This window comes from Pelodiscus sinensis, chromosome 4, assembly GCF_049634645.1.
Source record: "Pelodiscus sinensis isolate JC-2024 chromosome 4, ASM4963464v1, whole genome shotgun sequence".
Taxonomy (NCBI): Eukaryota; Metazoa; Chordata; order Testudines; family Trionychidae; genus Pelodiscus; species Pelodiscus sinensis.
The window spans coordinates 66,417,994-66,430,029 of record NC_134714.1 but is presented as its reverse complement, the minus strand read 5'-3'; the positions used below and the strand labels follow the sequence as shown (position 1 = coordinate 66,430,029).

Sequence of the window (12,036 nt, the reverse complement as noted above, 5' to 3'; positions counted from 1 at the left end):
GGGACTAAAAATAGGTCCCCTTTCCAGTCAACAGTTTATCTATAGTCCATGCAGTGGGCAGCCTGGGTCAGCTGAGCAGTCATAGGGAACACCTGTTGCTCTCTCTTACTGATGGGGCATATTAATTTGCAAATATTTCTATGGTGACTTAATGCTCCTCAATTACTATGTCAGGTTGGTTGTTCTGTGATTCTCCTAGAATAATCTGGCATGTGGGAATTTACTTCCTACATCTCCCCCCTTGTTACTTGCACTGGCATGGGACAGATGAGACAAAGCAAATACCTTCTTCTTGCTTGTGGACTGGACTCACCTGGAAGTGAAAGATCCCAGCATAGTTTTTTATGAAGGTCTGATCGTGAGGTATGACTCGGCAGAGCAGCTTTTCATTCAATGTCAGGCAAGCAATGGCAGCCAGGAACCAGCAGTCACCTGTAAACAAGCAAAAGACAAAATGAAGGCTCAAAGGCATTAGGGCAAAGTCCTATGAAACAAGTGGTCCAACTCCTCCGGTCACAAAAAGGTTGGTGTGTATTGTGATGTATTTTAGTACATGTACAGCACATGAATATTATTGTATTATGGAGGTTAGCACCAATCAGGGTTGGATATTCCACGTGCTAAACACACTACAAACATATGATCCCTGCTACAAAGGACAGAGAGCACCCTGAGTTTGTATCATTTACACTTTCATCTGGCTTGCTTAGAACTTATTACATAAATTCACAAATGGTTAGGGTCCAGTACTCCTCTGTTATGCGTGTGGCTGCTCTAGCCTGCAATGCTCCAACTCAGGACTGCCAGATCACAAAGTGCTCCAGCCACACCCTGTTGCACCTAGAATGCCTGCGGGACCAGGCTGGGGAGCACGAGCAGGTGCAATACAGCTCTCTAGGTTGGCTTTACAACAACTGGGAATTCACGGTCCAAACTGAAGTCCCAGCTAAGGTAAAGACAGTCTTCCATGCTGAGAAAGAGGGCAGAGGATCTATCCCTCAGCTTGACTTTGGTGCATTTGTGGCTCTGTTTTATGTTCTAATTTTCCATTCTCAGGGCAACATTCCAGTTCTGATTAGGCTGTTATTGTGAGATTTGCTGCTTTATCATACTGAAAAAAATTCTTCTAATTTCAGTCCTGTGTCTGTGTTTGCATTACTCTATTCTTATGGCTTTTTTTAATAGATACATTTTAAAATAATAAACTAAACTTTATGCTGAGATATATTACCTCAATGGTGACTATTTTCAAACTATTTGTGAGTACAGTCCCTAGCACAGTGGATCCTAATATTTGATTAAATACTTCAGCAATACTGTAATATAAACTACAATGCCAAGTAAATTCATACACACACACAAAATCTCCATTCTTTCATGCTGCACACACTCCTTTAACAAACTCTCTAGCCTAAGGCACCAGGCTGCTATGTTTTTTCCTTTTCTTCTTCAAAACTTAACTCTTCCAGCCAGCCTCCAAATTCTAACCCCTCAGACCATTACATTTAAAGAAAATACACACTCATAGAGGGAACCATCCTGCAAGCAGGGACGTTAGATAGCGGGTAATAGAATAGTTGACTAACAGCATAAATCTTAGCGGTTAGTTGACTATTCTGTAGTCCCTGGGGGATGGGCTGGCAGCCAGAGCAATCCGGCCCCACTCTCGGGGAGCCTCTGCCACTCCATGTTGCTGCCTGTTTATCAGACGCAGCAGTGTGGGGTTCCAGGCGGGAGCCAGTCTGTGAGGGGAGCCAGTTTAAAAACCAGCTCCCCTCATGGACTGGTTGCCTGCTGCCCTGTGCTGCTGCTTCTGTTACAGAGGCAGCAATGTGGGGTGGCAGCAGTCCTTGTCCACGGGGGTCTGAGCTCCCCACAGACAGAGGCTGCAACAGCAGCTTGGACCCCCCCGCAGATAGGGGCTGCTGCTGGGGACTAGCCTCTGTCTGTGGCAGGCCCAGACTCGCCATGGACAGAGGTTGCTCTATGGGAGGTGCAAAGCAGCCTCTGCTGCCAAGCAGCCTCTGTCCATGGTGAGCCTGGGCCTGCCATGGTCAGAGGCTGCTTCGTGGCAACCTCCCCTATCCCCCGCCCAATAGAGGCAGCAGCACAGGGGAAGGGCAGGCAGCACCATTAAGCCATGAAGCCAGGTGCTTCCCCAAGCACCAGCTCCTGCTCTTCCCCCCTTGCTGCCTGATACAGAGGCAGCAAGAGGGGTGGGGAATGCAAGTATTTGACTAGATTAACCTATAAACCTAGGCTTATCAGTTAATCATCTACTCAACTACTTGTTCAGATCCCTGCTTGTAACCCCTATACATACTATGTTGTCTGTGTAAACTGTAAGGTCCTTGCAGGGTAGGGATTTTTTTTTAAATGGTCCTGTTGAGGACTAAGCATACTATCAATATGTAAAAATAACAGCTGTCTGTTATTGTTGAAAACATAGTAATAAAACATATATTAGGTTCATTTCATCCTCTCTGGAGCAACTCCCCTGGAGTCCTGCAGAATAATAGGGGATTATTTAGTATAATGGACTGATGGATTATTACATCACCAACAATTTAAAACAAGCAAACAGTGTTGATCTTATGCATTTATCAAAACTGTGGAGTCACAGCTGTCAGGATTTGGAAATGCACAAAGCATTGGCTTCTGCTTTTGCTGAATTGAGTCGGTGGCCTTGTGGAAAGGAAAACATTGAGCACTTGAAACAATGTCTGTTGGGAGCTGGGATGCAGGGGAGAGGTAGGATCACCTGGCTGTTACCTTTATCTGTGATGTATGAAATGATGAAGAGGTGAGGAAGAAACTGAAGCACTTCAAAGAGAAAAATGCACCTGAAACTTCCTCATTCTTATGCTTCCTTTTTTACCCTAATGGTGATTTGCAGTGTGGACATGGGTATTTGAGGACTTTTTCCTGCTTCCTCATTAACAGGGAGGGAAAGAGAAAGCTGATGACTATTGTGTATTGAATTATGTTACTCCAGGATTATACCATAACATACATTGGTATAACTTTGTGCAGGCATTGCTCAGAGGAGTAAAAAATCCACACCCTGAGTGATGCGGTTATACTGACCAAACCCTGGTGTAGACAGGGGTGGATGAGAGCGCCGCTTCATTAGCATAAAAATGGCTGCCGCTTTTTTTCGGCATGGAGCTTTGCCGGAAAAAAGCGCCAGTCTAGACGCTGATCTTGCGGAAAATAAAGCCTTTTCCGAAAGATCCCTTATCCCAGAGGCTTTATTTTCTGCAAGATCAGCGTCTAGACTGGTGCTTTTTTCTGGCAAAGCTCCATGCTGAAAAAAAGCGGCAGCCATTTTTATGCTAATGAAGCAGGGGAGATTTAAATCCCCGCTTCATTAGCAATTGCGATATGTCTAATTTACATCCCTTTTACGAAAAAGGGATGTAGTCTAGACGTAGCCCTGCTGTATAGTTAGCATTCTGTATATTTATAACTGACATAACTAGTGTTTTCTCTGTCAAAATGCAACTGTTCTTTGCTCTAGGTATATGGTGACTGCCTCCGACTATAAACCATACACACAGCTAGTCTATGCTGAAACTTCCTGTTGCTGTTGCTTTATCTTCCCTTTTTGCCTTATCTTCCCTTTTTCCACATCCCTGCTTGTTCATTTCATCTACTTGTGCTACCTCTTGTCTTGCAGACTATAAGTTCTTCGCAGCAGGGACTGTCCTTTAGCGTACATCTGTACTGTGCTTAGCTCAGTGGAACTGTGGCATACTTACTGCAAATAAAAAAATAAAAAATCTGACCAAATAAACTGTTAAATAAGACTCTTCCTCATCTGTTCAGCCTCTCACTACAGACAGTTGCTTCACTTAGACTTTGTCTCCTTAACTCACTCTGTTCTTGAAAGCCTGGAAGAAAAGAGGCCTTGCAAAATGCTGCCCTCCAATAAACTTAACAATACAAATAGCAAAGCACATGTACACACAGTAGCTTCTCTCTCACAGTCCTCATCTGCAACCCTACAGGACAAGGTGGCTTGGTTGAGAAGAGTTATGGCAAGGAAACATAAATGTTTTAAACTCCTGCCGAGCAAGTACAAACTAAAGCTAAACAGTGATGCAGTTATCTGGGACTACAGAAGAAATCCAAAACGTAATACAGAAGACAAAATGGCATACCTAATTCTCCTTGACAAATATCTGTTCGGTTGGCTCCACCAATTATAAAGCGTGGGTTCTCACAGATTTCCTGTAAGATACAAACATAGGTATGAGCAGAGAGACATGTGCTTTATGATGTCTGCATAGTAATCCTGGTGCCAGCACTAGAACCTGCTGTTTCTACAACTAAGGGGTGGGGAGTAATGTCAGGGCCTGCAGCTGTGATGCTGCAACACAGAGTGCTGTCCTGGGGCAAGTGACTGCCCAGGATATGTCTGAAAAAATTAGGAAGAACAGCGCTTGCGCTAGAGGGGGTTTTTGTGCAAAAAGGAGCCGTCTACACGGCTCGTTTTTGCGCAAAAGCCTCTTGCGCAAAAGCGGCTGCTCATTACTTATGCAAATGAAGCGCGGCAATATTCCACAGTAAAACACATTTGTCAGCAACACAATCCATCAACAGGATCCTCTTTTCCCTGGTTGAAGTCAAGCTTCACTCCTGCCATCCTGCCTTTGTCTCTCTCCAGCTTGTGCTGCTCCTTCGGTTCAAAGCTGCAATGACAGCCCACAAATGACAGCTCCTCACCCATTTGCCACACACCCAGGCTACGTCTATACTGTAGCCTTCTTACGGAAAAGCATATGCAAATGAAGCAGCTGTGTGTGTGTGTGTGTGTGTGTGTCTTTGTGCATACTGTGTGAGGAGATGCTGCAGGGATGAGAGACAGTGTGTGTGACAGGACACAAAAGCGTGTGTGTGATTAGGGTTACCAGATGGCTTAAAAAAAATACCAGACACACTTGATCTCAGGTGGGGGGGCGGGGAGGGGAATGGCCAGGAGGGAAGTGGGGCTGGCTGGGAGGGGGTCGGGGAAAGTGGGGCTGGCCGGGAGATATGGGGGGGGGGGGAGAGAAAACTGTCCAGCAGGAAGCAGGGCTAGCCGGGAAGGAACCGGCCGCAGGAAAGCAGGGATGGCCGGGAGGAGGTCGGAGGGAGCGGGGGTGGCCCGGGCCTGGCCTGGGCACACGCAGATCCCAGGGTGCTGCCTGTCATGTGCACGGTCCCAGAGGAGCACAAGCGAGTCCGGCCCCGGGGATTCCATCCCACCCTCCCCTCCCCTCCCCTCCTTTCCCCTCTACTGCGTAGTTGCATACTGCCTGGCTGGTGGACACGCTCACGCAGCATGACTCATGCAGTGTGAGCACGTCTACCAACCAGGCAGTACGCAACTACATATTGATACATATTGATACTCATAATAATAAAATAATAATACATATTGATACTCATAATAATAAAACTTACCTATTAGAAAATACCGGACAGGTAGGAATAAGAGATCCTCCGGAAAAGGACTTTATTCCGGAGGATCGCGCCAGTCTAGACGCTTTTTTTCCGGCTTTTTCCCAAGCCGGAAAAAAAGCGGCGGACATGTTTATTTAAATCCGCGGGGGATATTTAAATCCCCCGCAGATTTCCCTATCCTGACTTACCTGATTTGCATCCCTTTTCCGGAAATTGTGGCCAGTGTAGACGTAGCCTTAGACTTTTGGAGACTCTGGTAGTTTCCAGTCATTTCAATCTATTAGCAGGGTTTGCCCTCCACCACAACACAGGTCAAAAGTCCATGTTCATGGCTTGGATTACAATGAAGATCTCTTAGTCAGTTTAAACCCAGCTTTTTATGCCAAAAGCCCTTTCTTTGTCTCATTAGGCCTCTAGGACCCAGGCTGAACCAGTTTCTCCAATTCTGTGTAGGGGCGCTATTTCTCTGGAGTTGCTTACCCATTCCAGGAGTGTCAGTTCTGACTGATTTTAGTTCCTGGTTTATGAAAATAGATAACTTTTTACAAGGATGATACAATAGGATCACAAAGATATAGATAACCTCCCCAAAGATCCTGCCTGAGTTTGCAATACCTGTCACACATGTCCATTACATTTCACAGATAGCCTTTTGCATTGCAGTACTGCCTTGGAAAGTCCTCTTAATAAGCTTTAATGACTCAGCAAAAACAGACTGATAACTGGGTATGTAAAAGTACAATACTGCAAGGGAGTCTTCCTGTCAGTGCTAATGTATCAGAATAGGCTTGTAGAAGGCCCCCTTTTCAATCTTTCACTGTAATGTAATGAAGTTCATTTCTCATATTTGAATGCTATTGTACTCTCTTTAGTAATTTCACATTGTTGTGTAATTTAAAGGGGAGCCTTTAGTAAGCTCATTCTGCAATCAGATGCCCAGCCCTCCCTAATGGCACATTACAGTATACCATAAAGAGACTTAGCAAAGTCCGCGTGATATATCAGAGTAATCATCCTAAGATCATGTGAGGTACTGGAATGCAATCCCTTTAGCATCGTCCTTGTATGATGGGTTATAGTGCAATTCTCTCTGCACACTTGTGGCATGGTGAATAGCAATGTAATTCCATCGGTGCTTTCAAGGCATATCATATTTTAATGTGATTCCTTGGGTATACTGGTGGCATAATGTATTGCTATGGGGTCCTCTCTGCAATCCCGTGATAGAGTTAATATCTTGTACTGTGATAATCTGTGCTCCCTTGTGGTACAATTAGTATTTATTAAATGTCCTTTGTTATTGACTAGAGGCCTCAGTTCCACTGTGTACAAGACCTCAGGCACTTTACAAGCATATAGCAAAGCAATGATCTCTGTCTTGAAGAGTTTACAATCTAAGTAATGTATTTGTAAGAAGCCGGCATATTCTGAGATTCTGCATAGGAATGAAGGGCTCTTCTGTTGAAATCCCTATTGTCAGATGACTGAACCCTGCATAGAGATTCAAATGTATTTTTGCTGAGTCACTTCAAGTTTAGACAGGCAGCATGGTTTAGTAGGCTGATCTGAAAGCTGGAAATCAGGAATTCCTGATCTTTAATCCCATCTCTGCCACTAGTTTATTGTACAGCATTGGGCCAGTCATTCAGCTAGATTGTGCCTCAGTTTCCCTTTCCTGTAAAATAAGGATAATACTTATCTACCTTCCAAGTGTGTTATGAGAATTAATTAGTTAATGATCATAAAGACTCCAACCACACAAAATATATTAACTGGACTGTTATGTTATAATGTATAAGGTAAAGTACTAATTTTAGAGCACACATTGCTATACAGTTTATTTTCTCCAGATAGGTCTCAGGTTCCTTTGGCAGGTTTTGTATAGTCTCTTCAAGATTCTCAGTCCCAGTTCTATTCCTGATCAGTGCGGAGGGGATTTTATGTGGCTGCAGCTGGCCAGTTGATAGGAATACTTGGTTGGCGTAAAGTCACTGGAGCCAGCTTCTCTCTGAATCCTCCCAGGCAGAGAGAGAGAGAGAGAGCGAGTGAGTGTGTGTGCGCGCACGCGCATGCATGGGAGACTGGGGTGGGGAAGTGAGGAGGTGTGAAGGGGTGCAGATGGGATGGAGCATAGCTCTCCAATTCTCAGCCAGCATATGGTCACTTAAGGAAGCAGAGCTAGACATTTTAAATTAGAACAACCCATCCCCTAAATACAGTAGACTTCCGATAATCCGGAACCTATGGGACCTAGGTGGTGCCGGATTATCAGATATGCCGGACTATCAGGAGGTACTATAAACTGGTTATATATATACTGTATATATTATATACTGTATATAAAGTGTTCTTAACCCTTTTTATTATACATACTGTATACAGTATACTGTAATGTTTTAGTTTTTTTAAGCCTTTTTTTACCCTTTTTGCTCAGTTCAGCTGTTACCTTGTGACTCATTTTTTGCCAAAGCTTACTCTTGCCATTTTGATGCCGGACTATCAGGTGTGCCGGACTATTGGATGCCAGACTATTGGAGTTTTACTGTACTCTAATTTGCATTAGGATCAGGACAGCATGAGAATCAGAGAGCTGAAATCAGCTCCCTTAGGGTCTTGATCCAGTTCTGCACAAAATAGAAAAGAGAAGGGCAATAGAGAATCTGATCCTTGAGTTTGCCCTCATACAGTTTCAATTAAATGATTTAATCTTATGCAATAATTATGAGGTATTAATTACGTAGAATTTATATAAACAAGTTTAAAGTATAGTTTGAATATAAACACTGTGTGAGACCCTGCAATCCTCTACTCAGGCAAAACTTTCATAGACGTCAACTGAATTTTGCCTGAGTAAAGTCCGTGTATATTCAGCTCATGTTATGGCAGTCGCTAGCAGACTGGAATCACATGCTTCTGTTCACCCTATCCCTCTGACAAGGTTCACAGCTGCTCTATGTGGCAGTCTATCCTCCTGAGAGTAATCCAAAGACCAGTCCCCATGCATTCACAGCACAGGCCAATTATTTAAGAGGTGGAGGAGGAAGGTCAGATTTATTTATGTTGATGGTGGTTCCTGTGGCTTCAGGGACAGATATCTGAGAGCAGATAGGTTCCTAGACTGTGAACCCCCTTCTCTGTCACAATAACTATCCCATTGCAAAATGGAGAAACTCAGCCTCAAATTGCAGGTCTATATTCCCAGCCTAAGTGGAGAGTTACCAAAATTCTTAGCGTTCCGCACTTGCAAGATAGGGCTATATTCAGCTAGAGGATTGAGCTCAGGGCTGAAAGTCAGGAAGCCTACAACCTATTTCTGTTTCTATTACTGACTCACTGTGGGACCTTGGGTTAGTCACTTAACCTCTAACCCTTAGATTACCCATCTGGAGAACAGAGCGAATAATGTGCTTTGTAAAGCACTTTCAGATCTGCAGAAGAGAAATGCTAATTAGGTTTAGAGCAGTGGTTCTCAACCAGGGGCACACATACACCTGGGGGTACACAGATCTTCCAGGGTGCATTGTCAGCTGATCTAGATAGTTGCTAACATAACTAGACTACGTAAAAAGCACTAGCCATGTCAGTATAAATTAAAGTTTCATATGATGATTTGTTTACACTGCACTATATTCTACACACAGGCATGTAAGTACATTATTTATATTCCAATTGATTTATAAAAAGTGAGCAATTTTTCAGTAATAATGTGCTGTGACACATTTGTACTATTATGTCTGATTTTGGAAGCAAGTAATTTTTAAGTGAGATGAAATTTGGGGGTACACGAGACAGATCAGACTGCTGCAAGGGTAGTCTGGAAAGGTTGAGAGTCACTGGTACACTATTATTATTTATTTTTAATATTATAGACACAGTAGTGTTTGCAATAATACTTGACTCTTATATAGCAGCTTCCATTAAAGAATTTCAAAGATTAGCATAATAATTAGTAGAAAAAATAACATAATTGTAAGTAATATTTTTATTCCCATCCTATTGAGGGAGAAGCTGAGACAAAAAGAGGTTAACTGATTTTCTTTGGGAAACTCCGCAAGTTAGTGGTAGTGAAGAATAGAACCCATACCTTCTAGTCTTGTGCTTTAATCTATGGACCTAGCTCCATTTAACATGTACTTTTTATTCCTTCTGGGAAAACACTGCATATCTAAGATACATGTGGTAGTCAGAGAAAGGCAGCAGAGTTAAAGGTGGCCTTGGAATGGTCTCTCACTACTTGCAAACTGCCTGGCATTTTTCATTTTGTTCTGTTTTTAAACTACAGTTTTCAAATTACCTGAGTCTTAAACAGTTTTTAAAATAACTACATTGTTCTAAGAATAGTGTTGTAAATTCATCTAGTTACAATCTTAAACTCTATTTTAACAAAGGTTCCTTCCCCTACCCCCATCATTTAAGTAAGAATGGAAGATGTCAATATCTTTATGAAATGGATTATATGGATATGTACCTCTGCAATTTAGCCTTGAATGTTTGGCAGTTTGATGTTTTAATCCTTTAGCATAATACCCTTGACCCCAGCATCATATTAAGTTGTCTTTATGGTCCTATTATTAGTATATTACTGCCATTCCAGTCCGTAACATTATCAGACAAGTTCTTCTTCTCCTAGCAGGGAAGAAGCACATTTGAGCTGCAGTTCTAAATGCCAGGGAAGGAAAGTCTTGGGTCAATCTGCAGACTGCAGTAACAAATAAAAGAAACTCTAGCTTCAGTTTATGGGAGGAGGAGGAGGAATGAATTATAAGAGAAGCTGCTGATGTATCTGCTTCTGAAATTCATAGAGAGAGAGAGTATCTTCTAACTATAATACACTACAAAATTTTGCATTTATGTGCACTTTTCAAAATCTCAAAGCATTTTATAAAGATGGGTCTTCTACTTTTTACAGATAAGGAAACAGGCATAGGGCAGGTAAGGCATAATTATTCAGAAACTATTAACTAATTTTAAAGTTCCTTATCTATAGGTACCTAGCTTGAGACAAAGATGACCTGATTTTCAGAGGTACTCAGCACCCACATCTGCAATTTACAGCTCTGCCTGCTCAGCAGCTCCAATGAGCTTCAAGTTGGGCATCCAAACATTGTCACTCCAAATGAAAGGACACAGTTGAGAATTTGGGCCTTCCTGACTGGCCCAGCATCAGACAGCCCAGCAGAGTACCAGAGCCAGGATCAGAATGCAGATCTCCTGACTGCCAATGCCCTACTCTCACCTCTAGTCTATGCTGCCTCCTTTATACAAATTAAAATTTGCATTGAAACAGTTTGGAAAATAATTTAGGGTCTGACATTTAGATGTGTAGGTTGCATTTCTGTGTACTGTGCAACCCTGGGCACATTGTTGTCACATAATCATTAAAAAGCTCTCATATTCCATCAAAGATTTTTCTCCAAGGTGGATTGAAGATCACTGGGATAGGGGCCCAAAAATCTGAGGTGTCCTAGAAACCAAAGGTTTAATCCTCCATTTTGTGTAGTCATTTACACCTGTGCAACATGAGTGTTAAATGCTGCCCTTTTCAGTGTATCACTTTCATTTATCTACACACCTTTACTCAGTTCTCCTCTCATATCCACTGACTATGCCTGTGGAAGTATGAGAAAGTAGTGCTCTTGCCAGTCAATTCAACTGCTGCTTCACTTAAATCAGTGGTTTTCAAACTATGGGTTGCGACCCAGTACTGGTTCATAGACTGTCAAGCACTGGGTCTCATTGCTTCAGGGTGATCAGTGAGGGTACGTCTACACAGCAGTGTTATTTCGGAATAACATCAGTAACTGACATTATTCCGAAACAACATAGTCCTTGTCTACACAACAGGCAATTATTTCAACATAATGTCAAAATAATGTCGAGCTGGAGGACTTATTACTCTAACTCCTGTAACCTTCATTTTACAAGGAGTAAGGGAAGTCAGAGGAAGAGTGATCCTTCTCGGACTTCCCGCTCTATAGACAGCGGCAAAAGCCGAAATACTTAAGCTACGCAATTGATGTAGCTCAAGTTGTGAAGCTTATTTTGTCTTTAGTCCTGCTGTATGGATGTGCCCTGAGGATGCTAAGGCGGGCTTCCTGCCTGTCCTGGTACCTCAGACTGCACTGCACCCCAGAAGCAGCCAGCAGTAGGCCCAGCTCCTAGGTGGGGACAGAAGAGTGCATAGGACTCTGTGCACTTGCCCCTGCCCCAGACACTAGCTCTGCAGTGCCACTGATTAAAACCTGCTGCTGGCTGCTTCTGGGGTGCATCATGGTCTGTGGTGTCAGGCGAGGCAGGAAGCTGCCTAAGCCCCTCCCACCCCAGCACTGATTCACACCCAAAGCTGAAGCTCTCATCCTCAACCCCCTCTCTGGTGCCCACACGCTACTCAAATTATGTAGGGTCACGGGCATCAACAATTTTCTACAATTGGGTCATGAGAAAAAAAGTTTGAAAACCACTGACTTAAATGATAGCCAGTTAGGTCTATGGAAACCTTGGGGCAATAGATAGGTCAAACCACATCAGAAATGTTTTTAACTAACTCCACTATAAATTCTCCTTCTAATTTTGATTGAACTGTCTTGC

General features: G+C 43.1%; 1 protein-coding gene across 2 annotated transcripts in view; it reads right to left on the bottom strand.

Moving 5' to 3' along the window:
• Window positions 1–12,036, bottom strand: part of CAPN3 (calpain 3) — a 54,926-nt gene that overhangs the window by 40,778 nt on the left and 2,112 nt on the right. For both annotated transcript variants that reach the window (XM_006130355.4, XM_006130358.4), the window contains exons 2-3: window positions 4,164–4,233; window positions 314–432 (exon numbers count right to left, since the gene is read on the bottom strand). In XM_006130355.4, the coding sequence (XP_006130417.1) occupies window positions 314–432; window positions 4,164–4,233 (189 nt within the window). The remainder of the gene's footprint in view (window positions 1–313; window positions 433–4,163; window positions 4,234–12,036) is intronic.